Source organism: Sphaerodactylus townsendi, linkage group LG01 (assembly GCF_021028975.2).
Source record: "Sphaerodactylus townsendi isolate TG3544 linkage group LG01, MPM_Stown_v2.3, whole genome shotgun sequence".
NCBI lineage: Eukaryota > Metazoa > Chordata > Lepidosauria > Squamata > Sphaerodactylidae > Sphaerodactylus > Sphaerodactylus townsendi.
In genome coordinates, this window is record NC_059425.1 from 36,994,778 (window position 1) to 37,020,246 (window position 25,469).

The 25,469-nt window shown below is 41.4% G+C and overlaps 2 protein-coding genes across 6 annotated transcripts in view; one reads left to right on the forward strand and one right to left on the reverse strand.

Moving 5' to 3' along the window:
- FANCL (FA complementation group L) overlaps window positions 1-23,677 on the forward strand; it is a 59,138-nt gene extending 35,461 nt beyond the window's left edge. For all 4 annotated transcript variants that reach the window (XM_048518011.1, XM_048518037.1, XM_048518021.1 and 1 more), the window contains 7 exons: window positions 11,425-11,575; window positions 14,282-14,365; window positions 16,131-16,176; window positions 16,263-16,344; window positions 16,907-17,023; window positions 18,474-18,545; window positions 18,820-23,677. In XM_048518011.1, coding sequence (XP_048373968.1) covers window positions 11,425-11,575; window positions 14,282-14,365; window positions 16,131-16,176; window positions 16,263-16,344; window positions 16,907-17,023; window positions 18,474-18,545; window positions 18,820-18,885 — 618 coding nt within the window. In that variant the 3' untranslated portion in view covers window positions 18,886-23,677. The remainder of the gene's footprint in view (window positions 1-11,424; window positions 11,576-14,281; window positions 14,366-16,130; window positions 16,177-16,262; window positions 16,345-16,906; window positions 17,024-18,473; window positions 18,546-18,819) is intronic.
- Window positions 18,610-25,469, reverse strand: part of VRK2 (VRK serine/threonine kinase 2) — a 55,493-nt gene continuing 48,633 nt past the window's right edge. For both annotated transcript variants that reach the window (XM_048517993.1, XM_048518000.1), the window contains 2 exons: window positions 21,516-21,668; window positions 18,610-19,143 (listed from right to left, as the gene is read on the reverse strand). In XM_048517993.1, the coding sequence (XP_048373950.1) occupies window positions 18,922-19,143; window positions 21,516-21,668 (375 nt within the window). In that variant the 3' untranslated portion in view covers window positions 18,610-18,921. The remainder of the gene's footprint in view (window positions 19,144-21,515; window positions 21,669-25,469) is intronic.

The window sequence follows — 25,469 nt, forward strand, 5'->3', positions numbered from 1 at the left end:
AATAGACGTGGCTTTATGGCATCTGTATTAAAAATGGGTAATTTTCCTTATGGTCCCTGTCTTCCTGCTGGGTTGATAATGTTTTGATGTATTTTTCTTGTGCTCTGATGAGAGGTCTGCTGCTGCTGCTCTGACATATTCATTTGGATGAGTAATTATAACGTGCACAATGTCAAGCTGAAGATGGTAGGGTTTTGTGCGTCATGACAAGCCTAGTAGCCAGTGCAGGTGTCTCACAGCATGATCAGAAACAGCCAATGTATTCTGGCTCAGAGGAGACATTTTAGAATAGCAAGAAATCAGCACCAAGGGCAAGGCTGCTGCCATTGTTCCATGTGCCAAATAAACGGAGAGCGTCCCAATGACGAGTGCTAGAACATTTACTTGCTTCGGTTGCATGCTTTATTTTTTTAATTAGCCAGATACGTTTGCTATCTGCTCAGTTTGTGAAAGAAAAAAATAGTTATTGCATATAATTATTCAGGGTTCCTAATTTTAAAGCGTTGCCTTTCCCTTTGAAATTTTAGTTAAAATATTTTCTGTAAAATATGCTATGCTGGATCTTCAGAATAAGCTGGGTGTATTTCTAGCCTCTATTGCTAAGCCTGCAGTGGGATTGTAGAATATTGAATCAATAACACGCACAAAGGCTTGGATAGTTGACAAGGGGAGCTTTTTAAAGATTTCAGATTCAACACTGTTTTGCTAGTGGATATTAGGGTTGGGAGGGGTGTACAAGAAGGGGTTCAGCTTCAGTAAATGACAAATGGAAACCATTTTCCAAGCAAATCTGAAAGAATCATAAATTACTAATAGAAGAGACCTAGCAGGTCATCCAATCCATACCCCTGCTGTGTCGGAACCTGTTCGCTGCAATGCATTTTTCTCGTGTTTTTGTCTTAATCCTCCAATCAATGTAATGGATATTGCCTAGCCCAGCAAGTCTTTCCCACCCATTATTTAGTTGAAAAGAATTTTAGTTCTCTCTTAAGTTGTAGTTATAGACTTTTGTTGTCAGTTGGGAACCCAAAGGGGAGACTATAAATCGTAGAAGAATCTAAATAAGTGGGTTTGAATTCACAGGTAGTATTTGAAGCTTCCACATTCATGTGACTGTCACAAGCAACCTGTCCCAAACAATTTGAATTAGACTCTGAAGAACCAACAGAAAAGGTGAAAAGCATAACATGGTCCACAATATAAAACTTGCTTATAAACTTGCACAATATAAAATCTCTGCTTTCCACCTGGACTTTGACTGTTTTGCTTTTTTTCACACCACTATTGTAAAAAATTCCTAAGAGGTCCTTTTAACAATCTATACCCCCTGGTGCAGTCTCCTGTCCCCCAATGGAGTTTATCCATGATCCCAAACCTCCTCATGTCTAAAATGTTTGAGCCCATGGCCACCTGTAGATTTTACACACTTTAGTAGAAAACTGCCCTTTGATTGCCATCACTTTCTCCTGAAGGGTTGAATCCTTCACCAAATCCTCAGATAAAACCCACCTTTTATGAAATTCCATTACAACAAAATGATCCTATACCCTAGTTTGGACCACATGACTCAGGTTGTTTCTAATTTCCATATATCCCAGGATATCGCTCTGCTTATATTCCTTCCCCAGCTGTCATCTGATAGGGAAAGAGCATTGCACTCCTCAGACATCAGGAAGGTGTTATTATTTTGCAAAGATATTCATCTCTTTGTTTTAAATGAGTCAATAAAGAAAAGAAGGGGTCCACTCCAAGTGGATCTCTACTGTTATCGACTCACCTAGTCCACTGTACATGTAGACTGCCCCATCACGGTCAGACTACACTCCTCGAGGGCCCAGACATCTTCAGTTGCATTTATGGCCAGTGTTGACATCAGAGACATCTTCCAGGCAGCCACATGGTCTTCGCCATCTATTTCATCAACCACTACTTGATGGATGTGCATTCTGGCAAAGAGGCAGCTGTTGAGAGAGCAGTGTTGCAAGTAAGAACATAAGAACAAGCCAGCTGGATCAGACCAGAGTCCATCTAGTCCAGCTCTCTGCTACTCGCAGTGGCCCATCAGGTGCCTTTGGGAGCTCACATGCAGGATGTGAAAGCAATGGCCTTCTGCGATTGTTGCTCCCGAGCACCTGGTCTGCATTTGCAATCTCAGATCAAAGAGGATCAAGATTGGTAGCCATAAATCGACTTCTCCTCCATAAATCTATCCAAGCCCCTTTTAAAGCTATCCAGGTTAGTGGCCATCACCACTTCCTGTGGCAGCATATTCCAAACACCAATCACATGTTGCGTGAAGAAGTGTTTCCTTTTATTAGTCCTAATTCTTCCCCCCAGCATTTTCAATGTATCCCCCCTGGTTCTAGTATTGTGAGAAAGAGAGAAAAATTTCTCTCTGTCAACATTTTCTACCCCATGCATAATTTTATAGACTTCAATCATATCCCCCCCTCAGACGTCTCCTCTCCAAACTAAAGAGTCCCAAACGCTGCAGCCTCTCCTCATAAGGAAGGTGTTCCAGTCCATCAATCATCCTTGTTTCCCTTCTCTGCACTACTTCCATCTCTTCAATATCCTTTTTGAGATGTGGCGACCAGAACTGAACACAGGACTCCAGGTGTGGTCGCACCACTGCTTTATATAAGGGCATGACAATCTTTGCAGTTTTATTATCAATTCCTTTCCTAATCATCCCCAGCATAGAGTTTGCCTTTTTCACAGCTGCCTTGCATTGAGTTGACATTCCCATGAAACTATCAACTAGATGAACTCTGGTCTGATCCAGCTGGCTTGTTCTTATGTTCTTAACTGAGACACCCAAATCCCTTTCCTGGTCTGTGACTGATAGCACTGACCCCTGTAGCATGTATGTGAAGTTTGGATTTTTTGCCCCTATGTGCATCACTTTGCATTTTGCTACATTGAACTGCATTTGCCATTTCTTAGCCCACTCACCCAAGGTCCGCTTGGAGCTCTTTGCAATCCTTTGTGGTTCTCACCACCCTACATAATTTGGTAAGTACTTCAAATAGATAGTTTCACACCCATCTCTGAAGGTGAATGAGCTACTGTCCCATGTGGGACTGCACATGAAGACCACAAAGATGAAGAACACTGTTGCACTAACCCGTAACTGTTGTGCATTGAGTGGTCTGCTGTGCAGGCATACATTCTCCGCTCCTTCCCCACTGTGGTCTGCTATTTGAGCTATCACATGATTGTTATCTGATCTCTGTGTGCTCCGATTGGCGAAATGAAGCATCGGCATTCTCCCCCTCTCGTCATGTGATCGTTTAGGCAGGAAAAGGCCTGCCAATGGGTCCATGAGGGGAGCGGGAGGAAGCATTTCAGAAGCTTGAAAATCTCTGGGGCAGGCCTGTACCAGCAAAATCCCTTATGTGCCTGCGCAGAAGAGCATTTGGTGTACACGCAACACTGTTCTTAGCTGGAATTTTGTGTTCACTTTTTATGAGCCGCCTTGAATTCAGGAAAGGCGGTGTACAAATATTTTAACGAACAACTGCCATTATATCTGTGATCACCTTTATATTCTACAAAGACTACAGAAGAAGGTGTCGATTTGCCTAAAAGCTCCTGACTTCGCCAGCATCAGTCACTATTGGCAGCTGCTGGATTTAGTGTTATTGTGGGCATTTTCAAAGCTCTGTCTGTGTGAATCTCTATACCACAGTGTCACATTCTAGCATGACCAAGAAATGGAAACCAGGCTGCACTGTGCAAATAATGGCTGGCTCAGTTCTCAAAGGCTCCAATTATATGCGGTGCACCAACCAATTGTACCTTGGGACACCTATTACTTCCCACAGCTGGGCATAAGGGACAAGTGGCAGTGGTATCTACTTCTCTGCCACATTAGTAAATGCCCAATATTTACTCAGATAGGGAAAGTAAAGTACTGAGAAGGGGAGCGAAACTGCAGTAGGGCAAAATATGTCTACCGTGCTTGATGTTGCAAAGACCCTCTTCTATCAACAGGACCTTTTTTCTATCAAAGCTTGAAGGGAGGTGATACACCATTATATGTTTACAGAGAACACAGACATAATGCATATACTACTACCCGTATAGGTCTTACTTTATGGTCAAAGTGCTGGTTCTTACCTTTAAATCACTAAATGGCTTGGGGCCAGGGTACTTAAAGGGCTGCCTCCTGCCATATTGTCCAGCCTGCCAGTTGAGACCTGCCTCACAATCCCACCTCTATGTGGCTCTGTCTTCAGTGAGGAAGTGAGGCAGTTAACAACCAGAGACAGGAAGTTTTCAGTTCACTTATAGAATGCCGTCGAGATTCACCTGGCCCCATGCTGCTTTCCTTCAGATGCTAGGCCAAAGCTTTTATTTAAATGGTTGATTTTTTAAAAGCACTTTTAACCTGGAAACTATTATTTTAAGATATCAGTGATCTTTTTATGATCAATGTTTTTAGGCTGGGCTTAGTTTTTAACACTGGGTTTTAATACCTTTTAATGTGTTTTAATATTTTTTTTGTAAGCTGCCTTGAGCGGGTCCCTGGAGACCAAGCATAACACGTTTTCTAAATGAATACATACATGCACGTAGGTAAGGGGGGGGGGGTTCCTCGGGTTTGAAACCCCCCCCCCATTCATGTCCGAAGTTCCGCCCACCCGTTTGTGGGTTTTAAAAACATTTTAGTGATTTTTCGGTTTTTGGCCTGCAGGGGGCACATTGTTTGGGCTAGCAGCACCAAACTTTCAGGAATTGTTTGGGAGACTCTACTGATGATACCTGCCAGGTTTGGTGAGGTTTGGTCCAGGGGGTCCAAAGTTATGGACTCCCAAAGGGGGTGCCCCCATCCTCCATTGTTTCCAATGGGAGCTAATAGAAGATGGGGGCTACACCTTTGAGGGTCCATAACTTTGGACCCCCTGAACCAAACTTCACCAAACCTGGGTGGTATCATTAGGAGAGACTCCTAAAGATACCCTGAAAGTTTGGTGCTTCTAGCTTAACCATTGCATCCCTGACAGCAGGCACCCCCCAAATTTCCCCAGATTCTCCTTTTAAATCCACCCTCTTCGGCATGGATTTAAAGGGAGAATCAGAGGTCCTCAGTTTAGAAGAAGAAGAAGAAGAGTGTGGATTTATATCCTCCCTTTCTCTCCTGCAGGAGACTCAAAGGGGCTTACAATCTCCTTGCCCTTGCTCCCTCACAACAAACACCCTGTGAGGTGGGTGGGGCTGAGAGAGCTCCGAAAAGCTGTGACTAGCCCAAGGTCACCCATCTGGCATGTGTGGGAGTGCACAGGCTGATCTGAATTCCCCAGATAAGTCTTCACAGTTCAAGTGGCAGAGCAGGAAAACCCGGTTCCTCCAGATTAGAATGCACCTGCTCTTAACCACTACGTCACATTGAAAGTGATGCTGTTTCAGGGTGGGGGATAATCCACCCCAAAACAGCATCACTTTCAATGTTGTTTAACTAGGGGCCCCAGAATCTCCCTTTAAGGTGGATTTAAAAGGAGAATTTGGGCTCTCTAGTTTAAACACCATTGAAAGTGATGCTGTTTGGGGGTGGATTCCAGCATCACAGCAGCTGCCCAGGGGGGTGGGGCGCAAAACTCAGATTTTGCACCAGGCTCCATTTTCCCTCTGTGCCTCTGCCCAGAGTGGAGGGCAGGGGAATCTGCCATCCCCGACCTTGGAGAGCTGCTTTTATAAGCACTAGGCCAGGGGCGGGGCTTGGGGAGGTGTGGCCATGCACTAGGGGCGGGTGGGGATGTGGCCCCACCCCGAACTCCCCCATAAAAAATCTATACCTACGTCCCTGAATACATATATATATATATTTCCCATCCATTATATTGGGTGACTTTTCAATGGGTTTAACTGGCAGCTATAATGTATAAAGCAGTCCTAACGCTAGTACTCTCCACAAGAGTATCTGTAGTGGCCATCTTGAATTTGTCCACATGCACTTGATACTTGTAAGTCTTTTATATTTAAACATGGTATCCAAGTTATTTAGCTGTGCAGGCATACAGTACTTCCCCAAACCTCTGAATTGAGATACTATTGAATTTGATATTAAAATACCTAGAGGTAGGAATCAGCAATAAAATAGTTAAGGACATCACATCATTCAGGACAATAAAAAACTCAAACCATAGATGAGGTTCAATATAACTAAGCACAAAATGTGAACACAGGAACAAACGTCCAAACCATATGTTGATGCACACCTATCTTATCTGTGACGGCTTGGCAAGAGCATCTTGGGGGTGTAGTGAAAGTTCACTGTCATTTCACTGTACCGCAGAAGTGCAAAAGACAAAGCTGGGGCTAAGTAATAATTAGCAAAATGATTGTCATGCCATTAAATACATCTACGATGCAGCCACATTTAACACTGATTGTGGTTTTGGTTCCTGCACCTAAAGAAACACACAGGTAGCCTGAGAAAGTAATTCAGTGATTAAAATGGTAGCATGCTGTGCATACTTTTTCTACAAGGAAAGCATGTACAGAAGCAACTGAGGCTTCTAGTAATTATGGGAAATTTAGCTCTCGTAGTTCCTGAAAGCATTGAATATGTCAATAGCGACTGTTCCCACAGCTCTTTGCTACCCTCAAGACCACAGAGAAGGGTAACAAAGGCCCCAGTTATAATGTCTTGGTGCTTGGTAAATATGGTCCAGGGAGAAGAAGAGTTGGGATTTATATCCTCCCTTTCTCTCCTGTAGGAGACTCAAAGGAGCTTACAATCTCCTTAACCTTCCCCCCTCACAACAAACACCCTGTGAGGTGGGTGGGGCTGAGAGAGCTCCGAAAAGCTGTGACTAGCCCAAGGTCACCCAGCTGGCCTGTGTGGGAGTGCACAGGCTAATCTGAATTCCCCAGATAAACCTCCACAGCGCAAGCAGCAGAGCAGGGAATCAAACCTGGTTCCTCCAGATTAGAATGCACCTGTTTTTTTGCGGGGGGAGGGGGGCATTGAAGCCTCCAGGTTCCATCATGCTCCTGATAAAATTCCTAGAATGCAACAGGGCTTAGACTTCAGTATGCCTTTCATTTTGAAAAATACTTTAATCAACCTGTCCAAGTCAGGTGGTGATAGTGGGGAGCTTTCCTACTGACTGGCTTTGATTTTGCAGATACATCTATAGATTTCACTAGGGCTGCCAAACAGGCAACAGCTGGTTTAATTAATCCACCAATTCTGGCAGCAGGTTTTTATCTTCTGATGTCCTCCAGGTGAATAGAATGATATTTCATGATTTTATAAAAGGAATATTGACCACAATCCAAGGCAGAATTAAGCAACCTTAAGCACATTGGAATTAATGAGGTTTGGCCGAGTTTAACTCTCTTTTGGATTGTGGCCATTGTGTTTCAGTTTATTGTGAACATGGGCCTGACACATTGGATTGTAGATAAATGCAAATCAAGATATATTTTTTTTCAAGTAGAAATGCTATTAGTTTTACTGGGTGAGCTAAGTGTGTGCTGAACTTCCCTGAGGGAAATGGGGCATGAGTGATTAATTCCGGCTGGATTGTGTTCAAAGTAAACAGAAGTGTAAATTTAGCAACATTATATTTTTTAAAAATACCTAGTTATTCCGTGTGTAGAAAAACCCCTTCAGAATTTTCCCCCTGTTTTGATAACAATGATGCCTCTCCATATTTCTATGTGATGGCATAATGTTGCTACAATACTACCATGTTGTGGTGATTTGTAACTCCATACTATTACTGGCATTAGGGTATAAGATGTTGTACCATCTTGGGATCAAGAGTTCAAAATACAGTTTGAACTGAGGGAGGAGGGGAATTAAAATCATGCTTATAGATAATGTAAAAGTTGCCCCCTCATAAAAGAATCATCAACTAGACAGATTTGCTATATCTGGGGAAAAAAAGAATATGGTGATAATCTTGCAGGGATATTATATTCAAAGACCCTACTAGTATAAACATGTGTGCTCCAAGAAATAGCACTGCCATCTTGTCTAACTGTTTCTGTTTTGTTGACTAACATGAAAACTACTATTTGTCCACGAGTTTTGTTGACTAACATGAAAAATACTATTTGTCCATGAGTCTGTTGTGACTGACTATGCAGTCCCGGGGTGTGTGTGTGCTGAAACTGCATTGAAGACAGCTAAAGGGTTGTGCCAGCGTTTGCGCCACCAGCACCATGCATTAATGTCAGCGCCAATGGACTTAGCTTGGCAGCTGGATGCTGCAGCACCCAAACTCAGAAGTTGGCCACTGTAGTGACTAGCTACAGCCGCAAATGCCCACACCATAAGGAGAGGAGCGTTCCTGGGGGCAGAGCCAACTTTAGTCAGCTCACTGAAATGGCCCTGAAATGCTCCCTTTCACTGGCACAGACTGGCACAATCATGGGCTTTCCTGGGGGAGAAAGGAGTTTTCCTTGTCTCCCAGCTCCCGCACTATTGATTGCCTCTTTGGAGGCAGCACAGTGGCATTCTTCCTGGCCAAACATTAACCCCCATCCCCCTTTTGGATTAAGCCATCAGTCAGCGTATCTAGTGCATTCTTCCCTGGGAGTGTTTATTTCAGTTTATTTGTTTCATCTTATAGGCAGTCCTTCCCCTTGCAGGCTCAGGGCAGCTTGCAACATTAAATAATAACAATAAAATCAATGAAACATTCTCATCTATTGAACACCATGAGCCTTACTTCTGAGTCAAGATGCATAGGATTGTGCTGCAAGTTTTATCTACTGTCATGTGATCAGTATTACAGAGCATGATGTATTCAATCCAAAGGTGCCCCTATACCTATAGGCGGATGCATGGAGCTTGCCATAGAACCTGCGTATTACAGCCCTGTCCAAGTACTCCCACAGTTCTCGGGGTTACTTTCCTCTTGCTCACCCTTGTTTGGATCCAAGCCTCCATAGCTTATCACTTTTTAAACAGTACACATGGTGGATAGTGGCCCTGCAACTCGTTTTACATAAAACCAAGCTGCAGATAGACTATTTGCTGTATTACCAAGTAGTTTTCACAGTCAAAAATAGAAGCCATGCAGATTATTTAAAGGAAAAGTGGTTAGATATAAACTGGTTGAAATGTAAAATGGGTGATAAACTCTTCATGATTTGCATGACAAAGTAATATGGCTGATTTTAAGATAAAAAGATTCAGATATGCATATGGAATGTCAGTTGGCGACATCAATGATGCATGCAAATAAGATCAGATGAGCAGATCATTTTAAGAAAAGATTTTGCTATCTTTTACGGAACATCATTGAAAATTGCAATTAGTATTAAAATTAATTGGATTCAAAACTTATCTGTGGATTCTAATCCCTTGATGTTTCTTTATTTCTACTGGAAACCCTTTCAATTCCCTAAAGATAAAGATAAAAATGATTATTAGAGGATTTATCTGTATGTGATGTAGGAAAATGTGAAAAATCAAAATGGAAAGCAACTGTTGCAAGTACCAGAAAATTATGCTATTAATTTAAGTGTCATCAGAGCACAAAAGATCACATTCCAAGACTCTGTGAAAATTATTAAAATACTGGAAATAATAGTACTTAAGATGAAGATATTATGCTGTAAGATCTGGTTAAGTGACTGACACTATTATATCACTTCAGGTATTATAAAAGTAACAAAATGCTTTTAAAGATAATAAGTGTTACGTTTTAAGATTGGCAGTATTCACACTTTTCTGCTTAAGTGCTTTCCTACTTTAATATAATTTAATAACTCTGGGAGGAAAAATCCAACATTTTACTCAAGCTTATACCCTTCCTTATCCCCAATGTTTTTCTCGCATATAAAATAAAAAGTCACCTACGGTAAGCAATTTCCAAAACTTCTGAAACTTCATCTTTGTCTTCAATGAAAAGATGCATGTTTAGGTAAAGTGTATTAAAGTGCATTTTCAACATGTCCTGCTTTAGAACAAAGTGCTATGTAATTGTTTTTAAAACTCACCTGCCATGTCTTTTCCCACTATAACTAAATGTTCATAAATGCCCCAGAAGAAACACTCTACTGTACATTTTGGTGGTGTAAAAAAGCTTTACCAGATTTGTCTGCTAATCTTGCTAAAGCACCCGATAGCATTTAAGTGGCTATTTTTAAAAGGGATGTTAAATGTAACAAGACAGTAGCCACACAAGTCTCTCCCTCCTATGTGAGTCAGCAGTTGTTTCCTTTACCATGTTTGGTTACGGAGAAAAAACTCACATTATTGGAAGCAGTGGTCCCAGACTTACTTGGGGTCACATTTGTGGTCCACGGTCAAGAGCGTGAAGGGGGAGGCCATTGGACCAGTTATGCATAGGCAGTATGGGTCCCTGCTCTTCCAGGTGGCAAGAAGGGGGGTGGGAATATTGGGTGATCCTGACAAAAAGGGTAATCGTTTGGGTCTACCCCACTCTCCTTTACTTAGCTGGGAAGCCACATGTGTCTCTGGGCTCAAGTTCTCTCTTCCACCCACCCTTTTATATGGCATTTTGGATTATCCTTGGTTACTCTTAAGCAGATCAGGAGAAGGAAGACAAAAAGGGATTCTTGCTTACCCAGGGTAACACTGATCACCACTTGGAGGCCAGGAAGGATTTTCCTCCAGGCCCGATTAATCCAGGGATCCTTGAGGTCTTTTGCCTTTATCTGAGCATAGAGTGAGGATCACTTGGGACTGAAGAGGAGGTAGTTGTAAATTCTCTCCATTGTGCAGTGTGTTGGACTAGATGACCATTGAGATCCCTGCTACCTTCATGTTTCTGTATTTCTATGCTCTACATTTTTGTCACAATTCATTCGGCAGTTTGAGCTTTGGAACTGATCCATTTGGGGAGAAGCAGTGCCTTCAAGTCTGCCTCCCCTGTTTTGGAGGCTCCTTTAAGAGGTCTTGGGGTAGAACCATTCAGTGACATGCCCAGCTCAGGGGCTGCAAGCTGGTGCTCACCACCAGGTGATAGGGGGACCACACAGCAGCTTCTCCTCACTTGCCACTCCACGGTTCTTTTGCATAATCTCTCAAGTAAATGTGTTAACAAGTCTCTCCCCCCGCCCCCACATAGCAAACCGTGGAACCCATTTCTTATGAGTTAATTAATTAAATGGTACTGAGATTTAGAATTAAAATAGCTTTGAGAAATATCTGGTTTTAGTATAGAACATTGGAAATTTAAAAAGAAATGAAAACTAAACCATAATATAGCCAAAGAAGCACAGCGTTTGTGTGGCCCATTCAAAATTCAAGTCTTCAGAGGAGAAAATGTAGGGGGAAATTCCAGTCTTTTTACTGCCCCACGTTTTACAGTTTGATGTGTGCTAGACTTGGAAGAGCCGGATGGGCTCTTGTTTTTTTATTATTATTTAACTATTCTGTATTGCTTTTGGTAAAATGCCATGTATAAAATTTGTCACAATTTCCTTCTTTCGTAGAGCAACTTATTAAGCATTCATCGTCAGTTTTTGGCAGCGTTGGAATCATTGAAGGAGTTTTGGAATGCTCTAGATGAAATTGATGAGAAGACTTGGGTCCTTGAGCCAGAAAAACCCACACGGAGCGCCACAATGCGAAGAATTGCCATCGGTAAGACTCATAGAAAGAGAATATGGTTTTGGCTATGGATTCAAGGAGACAGGAAAAGAGAAAAGCAAGATGTTTAAAATTATTTTTCAAACGAATATACGATTTGAATGGAACAATGATGAATTTCAACGAAGAAATCCAATGTTGTTTCTAGCATTGGTTATCATATGGTAACATTTCAGAGTTTAGAGTGCAAGTTCCTCATCACAAGGCTTTTAGAAACGTTCATATGTTTTGTAAATTGCCACACAGATGAAGTGAGCTATGTTTGCCATATGACTGCCACTGGATTAACCAGCTGATCTGGCAAAGGACTAAGATCTGAAGAAAAAAGTACTCTTTCTGTTTTTTAGGTGCTTGATTCTCATGGGTGGAAAATGGTCAGTAAAAGTAATTTTTTCATCTTGATCAGTACTTAGTCAAGTTTTTTTGAATTGGTCAGTAAAGTCAACGCTGTTCTTCCTGCCTCAAGAGGTATCACCTACCAGTGTGGTATAGTGGTTAAGAACAAGTGGAATCTAATCTGGAGAACTGGGTTTGATTCCTCACTCTTGCATCTGAGCAGTGGACTCCAGAGGTGTATCTAAAGAAAATGGAGTCCAGGGCCAAATCTGAGTTTTCCCCCCTGTCCACCCCAGCTCCATTTTCCCTAGATACACCTCTGGGCCATGAGGGAAAAGGCTGACTGTGGCTTCCCTGTGGCAGAGTTCCCTTCTGGCAAGTCAACCAGGGACTCCTCGGGAAGCCCCCAACCCATGAGCCCTAATGCGAAACGGTGGGGGCCAGTTGGCTCCCCCAGCTCCCTCACAGCTCCTACTTCAGCCTAGAGCAGCCCAGCCACAGAGACCAGGAAGTGGCCCCGCAAAAGGCCTGTGGCAGCCACCAGACGAGCAACAGAGGCTGCAGACCTTGACCCTCCCTTCCTGCCTGCTTGACTCACAGTCAAACAACTTGGGTGGCCGAGGCCGAGGCCTGATTGGGGCGCAGGGTCCTCCATGGGACCCTATGGGAAGAGGCCACAAGCGTCCTGCCCTCCCTGTCATGTGTGGGAGCCATCCTTGGGCCTGACAGGGAGAACGGGAAGGGCAGGAGGCTTGTGGCCATGGCAGCCGGCTCAGCAGCGAGCAGCCCCCCCTGCCCTCCCTCGCATGGGGGGGAAGGGGGGTTGATTTTCTGCCGCCGCCCCCATGTGATTTAATGGCAGGCGCCCGGGGACATATGATACTATATGAATCCGTGGCCGGTCTGGTGGACTCTTATTGGGTGAACTGTATTTGTTTCCCCGCTCCTACATACAAAGTCTGATGGGTGAGCTTGGTCTAATCACAATTCACTCAGAACTCTCTCTGCTCCACCTACGTCATAAGGTGTCTGTTTTGGGGTGAGGAAGGGAAAGGAGTTTGTAAGCCCTTATGATTCTCCTTAAAAGAGAGAAAGGACATGGTATAAATCCAAACTGTTCTTCTTCAGAGGTGATGTTTTGTTGCACAAGTGCCTGTTTCTTTTCAAATTTCACTGCAGTGTTCCAGAAAGAAGAGCCTTTGGTGTGTGCATCACACAGTGAACTAAAAACACTGGCAAGAACCATTAATGAATACTGTTTGTAAGAATTCAGCTCCATTGTCTTTTGAAGCCTTCAGTGATGAGCACTATATACAGTGGTGGGATTCAGCAGGCTCGCACTACTTTGGCAGAACCGGTTGTTAAAATGGTGCTTGTAAACAATCAGTTAAATTATTTGAATCCCATCACCGGAACTGGTTGTTAAATTATTTGAATCCTCCCACTGACTATATACCTGTGAGAGAAGTAATCAGTGAAAGCAGAATTTGGCAAACTGGAAAAACTTTTTGTAACAGAACAGCTACTGGAGTGTTGTGTGGTTTCCGGGCTGTATGGCTGTGTTCTAGTAGCTTTTTCTCCTGACGTTTCGCCTGCATCTGTGGCTGGCATCTTTTTTTGAAATTAGGACCCCCCTTCTGATTTTTCCAAAATGTCCACCACATGTAAAACCGCCTGTATCTCTGGAATCCCTTGGACTATCACTGCAGTTTCAACTGTATTCTGCTTAGGGTCACCTAGGGATTCTTGTCCACCCACTGGTTTTTCAAAACTAAAATCTTCTACTTTTGTCATTTTTTCCCTGGTCCCCTAAGATGGCTATCACTTCCTTTCAATACAAAGAAGGTCCAGGAAATTGCTGTGGATTAATTCAACATTGAAGTTCTGTCTTTCGATACCAGAAGACATAGCTTTCACCCCTGGATTCTCAACAGGCAGCCTTCTAGATAAGGCATTTCTTGGATTCAAGAATTTTTCTTTTAAGATTGTACCTGTTATTTACAGTTCTTATAAGTATTTCAACTTTTTTCTAAAAAAAATCTGCTGCTCCATTAATTGAGGGCATATTTTAATTGCTCAAAAAGGTTCCAATTATTTTAATATAGCCAGTTCTACTCTGTAAACAAAAGATCAACACTGAGAAGCAGACATGTTAAAATTGTGACTTTTCAATAGTAGCAAAAGTTACACTGAACAAAATGTTCAGTGGGTTGCTTTGAAATGGGATGGCAAAGCACTTTTGGCTCAGTCCTTTAACTAAGAAAGTTGTTATAGTTTGTTTCTTTTGAGTGTGTGTCAGGTGTTGAGTAGGAATGAAGCTGTTTTTGATACGAGATCTATACCCCCCCTCCTTTGCAATTTCAGGAAAAAACGTTTCAGTAAATGTAGAGGTGGATCCCAGACACCCCACCATGCCTCCAGAATGCTTCTTTCTTGGACCCGATCACGGTAGGGTGCTATTTTTCTTAAACAAATGTTATCAACCACAATAGCTTTTTTCCCCTTCTGCGACTTACTTAGGTCCTGTCTATCCTCTTTCCTATCTACTCTTGCTGTTTTTCTAAAGGGAATTAATAATGTTCTTATAGTTCCATCTGTTTTGTGAAACCAAAGATATGTTGATGTGGGACCTGGGTAAATACCGTGTTTCCCCAAAAATAAGACAGTGTCTTATATTAATTTTTGCTCCCAAAGATGCGCTGTGTCTTATTTTCAGGGGATGTTTCATTTTTCTGTGTTCTGTTCGTTGGGCATGCTTCCAAACAAAAACTTTGCTACGTCTTACTTTCGGGGGATGCCTTATATTTCGCACTTCAGCAAAACCTCTGCTACATCTTATTTTCAGGGGGTGTCTTATATTCGGGGAAACAGTATTAGAATACTGTCTGCTGATTCAGAAGCTGAGGTTTTGACCTTTTCTTGGCTGCCCTGACATTACTGACTGGAATGAAAGCTTGCCATAAGTTCATGGTTTTGTTCTAATTTGTAGGCAGTAATAAGGTAATCAGTGTTACAGCAGCAGCCTGATTACAGATTATGTCAACATTTGCATGTTCTTGCACAGCAGGTTCTGCAACCAGAGAGCTTCCTATATCTGTAGCATGTGCAACTGTTAACATACATATAGAACCCATGACTAGAGATGTGAACAGTGTACATGAATGCAGCCCCTTGAATTCTAAGCTAAATACTTGAGTGATTTTGCTGACACACATTTTTAAGCTTTACAAAGTAGCAAGTGTCTTCCATTGACTATAGATACAATTATGGTCATAATTTTATTTAGATAAATATCTTGCTTTTCTCCCAAAGTGGCTTGTACCAGTATCCTCTCCATTTTCCTCTCACAACCCTGTGAAGTAGGTTAGGCTGAGAGTAAGGGGCCCTAGACCACCCAGGGAGTTTTCATGGCCCAATAGGAAATCAGATTCCAGCCTGACGCTCTAACAGTTAAAATAGTCTTGCTAAAGTGGTTGTAGTAGTTAGAGTGTAAGCAGTAAACCAAAATTATCTTAAACCCTTTTTCTAAGCAATGGCATTGAGGCTACTTTGCCACATTTTGTGGACCACTGTGAGGATGGTGGATATAAACAGAAAAATAAATGTGTGGGATCCAACCAGGTGTTTCAGTGAATCTAACCTAATTTATCTCCTTTCTACAGCCCTAGACCTACATTGGTTTTGTTTGTTTAGTTTACCTAATGCTTCCTTTAGGAATGGAAAAACTGGTTGGATCAAACTCCATGTATGCCTAGTCACAGAGAGACAACCAGTTCTAAATCTAGCATGAAATATTAGCTAAAGCTATACAGTCTCCCACCGAAGGTACTAAGTGTGGTCAGTAGTGCTTTGGCAGAAGACAAGAGCATCATGCTTCTGCAGCTGAAAAATAGTCCTTTGGTGTTTGGGGTACGAAAGGGTTGGAGGGTGCTTGGGTGAGCTGGTGCCGGGCCTGGTGGGGCAGGGGACGACTTGCCACTTGTCGGGCCTGGCTTGATGTTTGGGGCAGGAGGAGGGTTGGAGGGGGAGGAAATGGCGGCAAATGAATTCACAATTTTACTTATATCTTTCTGGGGGGCGGAGTATAGTTGTAGCTAACTTTTAGGCTGACTCTGTATCATCGTCCACATTACCTTCCCCAGTATATGATTTTAAAAAATAATTAAATATAATACTTTTGTGAATAATATCAAAACATTTGCCTTGTTTTTAGTTGTAAATCCTTTGAAAATGAAGCTGAACAGCAACATACATATGTGGTAAGATGTTTGGATGTAGATTTTTAATTCATGCTCTTTTTCCCCCCAGTGGGTACTGACATTCTTTTCTTTTCTCTCTCTTTCAGGGATCCAGAAGTCAGTCTATTACAAAATTTGAAAGAAGTTTTAGAAATGGATTTTCCATCTCAAGAAACTCTAGATAAATCTGTATGTCGGTTTGTGATCATGTTATAACATTTTGAATACCATAAACTGGCAAAAAAGACAATGAACTAAGAATACTCTAGAAAAGAATAGAGGCAGTTAGTAGGATAATTTAAAAAAATTATTATTAAGATTTTTTGTGTGTGTCACTGCTCCACGATTCCTGTTTGAGGTGACTTACCAAGTAACACACAAAGGAATATAAAGCTTTTAAACCTTACAAACTTTTAATGTAAATACTTCCTTGGTGTTAATAATAGGTTATAAGTGGCAGGAATCACTATTAACAAAGCATGAAAGATGGTAATATTGAATCTAGATGTGGGATCATTCTAGGACTATCTTTGCCATTCTTAGTAATGTCAGTCAGTGTGTCATCTATTGATAATTTATGTCTGTTTAGGCCCTTTCACACTGAATGGGGCTAATCCATATACCAAGTGCTTTATAATAACTGGTATCAGTTTATATTAGTACAATACAGACAGTTTTCCCATGAAAGCTCTTTTACTTACCTTGAAAAGTATATCAGTGTTTGTGGTGCAGCTCTGTTTTGTCTTTTAAGGATTTCTCTATGGACTGTGGGATCTGCTATGCTTACCGACTTGATGGGGCTATTCCTGACCAAGTCTGTGATGATTCACGCTGTGGCCAGCCCTTCCATCAAGCTTGTTTGTATGAGGTAAGTCTATCTGAAGTATCCAGTCAAGCAGCGATCCAACTGTTCCTGGACAACACATGCCAGGAGGAGGGACTATCTGGTTTCTAGGCCAGGTTCAGGTAGCAAACAGCTTAAATCTGGGGAGGGGAAATTCAAGATGGTGTATCATAGTCAGGAACAAGTCAAGGGCCACAGCCATGGAGCATCCTTCCTGTCATTTGGTGACCTCATTTCACAGTCCTGCAGTTCTTCTCCATCAGGCCTTTCCCAGCAGCAACCCAAAATGGCTTCTGTGTATGTAAAGGCCCATGAGCCAGTAGGTGGGGCTCTGTAACTCACACAATCTAAACCAGAAATCCCCTTCATGAATCTGTGACTACATCAAAAAATGTTGGTAGCTGGTGGTGGGCACCACTTAAAAATGAATGCCATGGGATGAATGGGACCAGTCACAGAATAACTCCACAGAAGTTCCAACCTAAGCATTTTCCTGTCAGCTGTTTTTGAATGGGTGCTCTCTGCCAACAAAGGTGACATGTCTCAAACACTTCTGAAGTACTCAGTCTCCAATGAAGTGGCCAAAAGACAGGATGGAATTTTTGCTTTGATGTGGAGATGCTTTAAGCATAAGCATTTATTGTCATTGTGCACACACAATGAAATTTAGGGAAGGAACTAGTGATCTTAATGGGAGGAGGAGAGTATGGAAAAAGATAACTCCCCAAATTGCTCTCCATACTGGTGACAACTGTTTGAGGTCATTGTGATATAAATTACATAGCTAGCAGTGTTTCTGTTCTGGATTGATCATGCAGAGAGCCGAAAGTGTGAGTTTCCACAGTCTCAGCTGCCGATTTAAGCTAAGCTGCGACTTTTGCAAAGCATCGGTGTGTGCTTACTCAGCATGCCAGTACAACAGCTTTCCATGCTGTAGACCTCTGGTGTACTAATAAAACATGCACAGATAACAGCCAAGGTTACAAGAGATGGTGATGAGTGCAGGGTCACGCAGACATTCTTGTGCCTCACTGTTATTTTTCAGCCAGGACTCTGTGAACTGGCTCAGAAAGAGCAGGCTGTGAGACACATATGCTGTTCTCATACGCTGACTGGCAAAGGGTGTCTGGATCAATCTCATGGTGTCTTGTGATGAATGAGCGTTTGATTACACTCATTCTATAATATTTCTACTATCAGCCATGATTTGAAGATATGCAGTTCCGGCTCTGGTGAAGCTTGCCCTAGCTGCCTGTGTTGCGGTGGCCTCAAAACACCATTGCTTCATTAATCAGAAAAAGCAATATAAACACCTACCAGGCTTCCTGTGTGTTGGTTTCCTATAGCTCAGCAGATCTTGTTGTGCTGTTGAGTGCTGTGCTGATCTCAGACACTGAGTAGTTGAAGTCTTGCCTGTCTGTGTTGAAGAGCTGTCTCCAAATATAGTAAACAACAGCCTTGTGTTTCTCAACAGTGGTTGCGAGGACTCCCTTCTAGTCGTCAAAGCTTTAATGTCATATTTGGTGAATGTCCGTATTGCAGCAAGGTAAGGCAAACGTTTCTTACTGAGACGCAAATCAGAATGAACATCACTCTACCACACTACAGACTTATAGTTCTGAACGCTTGTATTTGAAAGACTCAAGTGTGTTCCTTTGTAGGAATATGAAATTTAATCACTCGATTTAAAACTGAAAATAAGTCTGGCAAAGTACTATTTGTAATACAATTAGAAAATATAGTAAGCAAAGTTTAGATGATCTATCAAATACTCTTTCTAATGACACCCTCCCTCCTTCTGCTTCCTAAAAAAAATCCAGCAAATCACTTTGAAAATGTCTGAAGAAACCTTGAAGTGGAAGTTCAGAAAACCAGTAACTGCCTAGCCCTGCTCTCTGGAAACAGACACACCAAAGATGATCTCAGAGGAAGTACAAAGAAAGCAGTATTAACAGTAGGAGCACAACAATAGCTATAATATATCGGTACAGTTCTTCACTTAGTACAGGGTTGCTCCACCTGGAAGAGCTAGACAAAGGTTGACAGACTGGTGAATAAGTAATTCCATTTTGTATGGATTTTTCTTCAACTTTCTGGAAGGTCTTGTGAAACAGACATGTCCCAGATGGAGGTTCTTTACTTGCCTGAAGAACAAATAAGATTTCCATCCTTTAACACAATTGAAGAGCAAACATTTCAAGTCAGTATCTTCATTGTCTCATAGCATAAAAGTTTGCATCTGGTTGCGGGGGCGGGGGAGCAGGGGATGAATGTGGGATTTCTACTGAATTATACTTGTAACAGGGATTGCTGTTTTCTTCAGTGGTAACAATCAGAGTACATGCAATTAATTGTAGGATTCCATTGCCTGGGCTGGAATCCCATACACTCACTCAGTTCAGCGGTCTTCAGTACTTTCAGTCATCTGCTCTACAGGGGAGAGTAATTGATTCAGTCATTCTCTGCTCCTCCCCGCCCCCCCGCCCCCCCCGAACAGATGATCTGTGCCAGCGAAGACTATTTGTCTGAAGGTGCAACATAATAAAGCGGCACCTGCTATGGGGTTGGCAGGGGAAGGGATTAAATACGTTTCCTGAGTGAAATGCCCCGTTTATGAATTCTTATGATGGGGCAAAAGTGTTCAAGGAAGAGTGTAGCAGGCCCTTCGCTCTCACCACGAACACTACCCACTTAGTACTGCTCTGCAGCGAACCTGTTACAGCCCTGATTAACAGCTTCTTCAACTTTGGTTTTTCAGTTATTTTCTAGGAAGAACAAGATTATCTATTTGCTAGTGGTCTACTGTAGACAGAAAAGTCTTGCCTAAAATCAAATCTAGTCAGAAGCAGCAAGACAGTAAAAAAAATTAGCTTCTGGACGTCATATGACAAATATTTCAGAGGTTCTTCACACAAACCTACATTTTCTTTTCTTTTATTCTCCAAACTCCTCAGAAGCTAGCAAATGCTGACAAATACTTGCTGAGGGTAAGTAGCATCAATAGCATAAAGAGAGAGAGATGGTTACAATCAAGGCTATTTTGTGTGTGCGTGTGTATCTGAACATAAATATATGTTGCTGACTGCTAAACTGTAGAACCCTTTGTTAAATTTGCATAAAACAGCATTTTAAGCTTTCTTTGAAGTGTTAGTTGTACTGTAGAAGTAGTATTTAAACTGATATTACAAAGTAAATCCCCACATCTTTTATGCTTTCATTCATAGCTGCTAAAGGTTTTTGTTGAAATGAGGCTGTTAGATCAAATCTGCAAGAGAGACTTTGAGCTAATATTGTAGACATAATGTGAAAGTGCAAGGCATGGAAATGGTCTCTGCAAAGGGCATGCAACTGGCATCTTCCTGGACACAGCGTTTACTTTTTTAAGAACTGGTCATGTGTCTACCAACTTTTAATGCCTAGCTAGATGCACTAGCTGTTTCCAACTGCTGCAACTTTAATTGGTCTTGGAGTCTGAAGTCCCGTAGATGATCCCAAGCCCAACTAATTCTTGCTTAACTATCTGCTGAGTTTTTCTGTAAATGCTTGGTCCTCTGCACGTGTAATGGGGGAAGAGCAGGGGAGCTTCATATGTGCTCCATGTCATGGAAAGACCTATAGGTCAGCCACAGCTGATTTTTTTCCATGTTAAAATAGAATGCTGAGCATGGAGTGTGCTGAGTAAAATAAAGCTGCATTTCATTAGCATATTTTAAGTCCAGGCCTACTGTTACAGCATATACAGGCAGGGTCAAAGGAAAGGCCTTGCCTGTACAGATGTTCTACATATGCCCAAATATGTTTAAATGTCAATTACACTAGTCAATTTAGCAATTGCATTATAAGGCCAAGGATAATGGCTTGCCATTGGTGTAAATACACTTATACTTGGTTGGACATGCAGCTAAAGGGTTTTGTTCTGCCCTGTATAAATTAGACTTCTTTCTCAAATGAAGTTTCTAAACTGAAAGGACTACAATTTGAGAAGCATCATACAAAGTGGATGTGTAAACATATTCCAGTGTTCATGAATAAGGTATAGATTTACCATCTTGTGATGTCTGAAAAATACATAAACTAAAGACACACTCCTCATCTGAAGGCACACAGAAAACTTAATTTCACAAAGAAGCCAATAATCTTTGGTTATTGTCTCTCTGTTTCTCGTCTATACATAAGCTCTGGGGAGAAAGAAAAGCTAGAGCAGCAGAGCTAGACAAGCAAGAAAGCTACATACAATTTAAAGCAACACTAAAAAGAGAGCCCCGTTGTACACATTGGTAAGCTGTAGTACTGCTTGTGACCTGATCTCGATCACAACAGAAGTCAAGTTTCAGGTAGCTGGCTCAAGGGTGGCTCAGCCTCCCATCCTTCCGAGGTCAGTAAAATGAGTACCCAGCTTGCTGGGGATAAAGTGTAGGCGACTGGGGAAGGCAATGGCAAACTACCCACAAACAAAATCTGCCTAGTAAATGTGATGTGACATCACTCTTTACCTTTTGAAATGTAGTCAACTTACCACTTGACTCTGAAGAGGCTTGCTCACTTGGGCCTGCAGCTGCTCATCTTGTCTTCTCACAATGGCTTTTCTCTGATAGGGAAGTCCCTTATTTTCCTGCTTGATCTCTTTTGCTTCTTTCCCAGGTTTTGGAGTCGGTTTTGGCAAATCTGTCTGTTAAATGTACATATTACATGACCCCCTGGACACATGGCTAACAAGCACTGCTGATACTGCACAGTTTCTATTTAGCTGAATTAGGCTGGGATCCTTAAGCAACTTCTAAAACAAGTTCTAATGTTGTAGAACAGTAACTTGCACACTTCTAGTGAAGAAGCCACTAGGAACACACCCACACCAGGAAATGCCACCATAAAAAAACAGGAAAGAATATAAACTGCTTGCTCTTATGATACCACAGTTGTACTGTCCAAAGGCAACAGTACTTATTGTAGAAATTGTTCCAGGAAATTCATAAGAACTTTAGATGAGTGTTGTTAACCTTTGCTGGGTTGAAACGAATAAGTCTCTGGTTCTGGTGGGTTTTCCGGGCTGTGTGGCTGTGGTCTGGTGGATTTTGTTCCTAACGTTTCGCCTGCATCCGTGGCTGGCATCTTCAGAGGTGAAAAGTCTGTTTCACACTGTGTTTCTCTGTGATACACCTCTGAAGATGCAGGATTTAAAAAAATCTGCATTGGAGTATGGTTTAATGGATTAGGTTTGAATCCAGTTTGCCAGGGAAGCTTGCTAGTCTCTCCCTCTCAGCTTAATCTACCTCGCAGGATTGTTGCAAGGATAAAATGTAAGTCATTTTGAGTTCCCATGGGAGAGAAGAGTACATAACAAAGGTAAAGAAGTGAACTAAATAGCAATGGAAAGACTCCTGCCTTTTCTTCTGCACAAGGGAATGAATGTGTTTCACTTGGCATGTTTGCCAGAGCAATATACTCCTACTGAGTAGATGTGGATGCCTGCTGGAATAACATGAATAACTTGCTTAGGCGAATACAACTAGAACATATTGTAGGCTGCAGCGGATTTCACCAACAAATTCATGCCATACTGATAAACGTGGAAATCGCATTTTTGGAGGAGGATGTTTAGCAATTAAAATGGTAAATAAATCCTCCAATTTTAGATATGATTCAAGCCTACATCTGAAGTTACATAGCAGCCTAAGAAAGTTGTTGTCCTACCATCTGGAAGTTGCATGTTATTCTCTTCATTACTTCCTGAATATCTAATTTATTTTCACATGCAGAATTGGGTGAATCACAATATTTCCAAACACCAAAGTTGTCTGAACTTTTCAAAAAGAGGACTTGGTGTTTTCATCCAGCATTTACCAGTGATTCATCACATAGTAGTTTTAAAATTCTCCAGTTAACAAAAATCTCAATTTAGAGGTGATAAACACCTGAAATCCCCATTAAAAATGCTTCTGCTTCTGTCTAAGATGGAAAAGAAGTTGTGATAATTGACTCTCCTCACTCACGGACATCAAGTGGGGTTATGCACTTGCAACCAGGTAATATTGTCACCCTGTTTTCTTACAATCAGTTCATCAGCACCTTGCTTGAAAACAATATCCAAGGTTAAGTTTCAAGTTACTAAGGTAATAGTTTTTGTACTGTCAGGTAAAGCAGAAATTTTAAAAGGAAGAAAGTTTGCATTCTTTAAGAACATAGCTGATTTTTCAACACTAATTTTAGTTCTAGATTTTAATTTTAAACCACTGATTAAAGTGTTTTAATACTTGTTCTTTGGAAAGCTCAAGTCTTCAGAGAAAATGAATTATATGGAAGCTCACATAATTGTGTTACATAAGATAGCCATGCTCCAATAGCATCCCCCCCCCCTTCCCCACTCTCTCAAATCTGGGTTGTGATGAGATAGTCTTCTCTGTTCTGAAAACACTTGCTAAAATTCTTCCCAATCACACTCTATCTTTAAATGTATAATGTTTAGTAGAAAGGAGGACATATTTTGTTTTTCAGAAACACCTCATTTACACATTCTACTGTTTTCTGTATAATTGTGATTCTAATTTACTTAATCTGTTCAAGAGTAGCAACAGTGATTTTAACTAAGATTACTAAAATACAACATTGAGCAATCATCTGCTGAAATATAAGCTTTTCACCAAGACATGGAATACAGTTTTGACCTCTTTCTAGTCAGAAGTCTGAAAGATTATTAGACTGGTTATTTTTCACAGAGCCTTGTGATTTAGTACTTAATGTGTTGCTCAAAGACAGTTCAAAAAACACTGGGTTTTCACATGCCTTTTAAAAATAATGCCCCAGCACTGCCCCAAATGCAATTAACTGTGTAAAACTTTTACTTTCTGAATTAACCCAATAGCACAGCTAGAACCAACGTGCGTTCTAATTTTCACCAAGCTGTATTTTATTAGAAGCTTACAACCCACATTTCCAATTTACGACATCCCTAATGAGACTTAGAGACCTAAACAAAAGATGTATATCAACAAAGAAGATGGTGTAGTAAAGTTCCCCACAAGCCACTCTAATTTTGTCCCAAAGAAAAGGATAAGCACAGCCAAAGCTGTGAGCCCAGTTCCAAACCATGGAACTTGTTCTGTGAGGCAATTGAAAATCCTCTCACAGGGGAGAGGGATAGAACTGTGTCTGCTGAGCATACTCCAAAGTAGTTCTCTGGGTCCTAGCCTTATCAACTGAAATAAATGTCTGCCTAAGCAGCAGAGGAAACCCTAGCACCTTCCCTTTCTCCCTTCAGTTGCAGTTTTGAAGAAATAAATACAACCCAACTTATAACAATTTCATGACAGCAACTGCTCTGACTTTCATAGTCTGTTGCTAGTTCTTACATCTGCATTTTTACAAGGGGAAAAACAATTAGTCAAAATTCATATTGGATAGTAGATGCTTTAACAACAAAGAAGCTGTCACAAACTGTTCTACTTCAATTAAGTTTAGAAAACTCTACAAATTGCAGAAATGAAAAGCTGCTGCTCAAATTAGCACAGATTAAATGGTGACCACAACAGCAAGCAAAGTATGGTCAAAGAAATAGCTTTTTGCTTCATTGTAAAAGTGATAAAAAAAACAAAGTCTATAAACTCAGAAGAAAAAAGTCTTTGTAATTACCAAGATCAAAATCCAGTGGCTTTTTATTAAACATGAACTTTTGTTCTGCTTTTCCACACAACGTAAATAGTGCTGACAATTGGGTTTGCGAAGGCACTCGCTACAATAAAATGTAATTGTATCATGAGAGAAAGGTGACAATCGGGAGATCATGAAAAAATTACATATTCTCACTGGTAGTTAATTAGCCATGCAAAAGCCCCTCAAACAGACATTCTCTTCTATTAGGAATGATTACTATGCAGACCTACAGATGTCAATACCGGAGTCATTCAAATACTTCTTTCGCTACTAATTGAAGGTTGTAAAGCTCTGGTGCCAAGGTTTGGCTTCCAAAGAGCTAATTTATGACTAGGCGGCTATTTTATGTCTTCAGTTGCTGCAGCTACAAAAAGTCGGCAAATCAGAACCATCTGTGCGCCGAGATTTGAATCGCCGTTCATCTCGCAGCCAATCCGTCACATTAGTTTGCATCCCGCATTTTTTGGCTTGTGTCTGCCAGTGACGGTCCAAAGTTCACTAGGAATATTAAAAGTGAGTGATGCCACACTGCTGCCTTGTTGAACATACATCAGCAGAAAGCTGCAGCCTTAACCATACAAGAGAGAACTGCACCGGAAATTTCTGATCAGTCCCAGTCAATGCTGCTAACTATATCAATATAAGTTATTAAAAACAATGGGATCTGATCTGGAAAACAGCAAGAAAGGAGAATTTTCTGCTTTATCAACTAACTCAAAATCCAAGTGTGTGTGTGTGGGGGGGGGGGGGTTAAAAGCCACTTTCAGAAGGCAAAAAAGAATCACAGTTGCACCATTAAAGGCAGTGTGGCTTTTAAATTGTT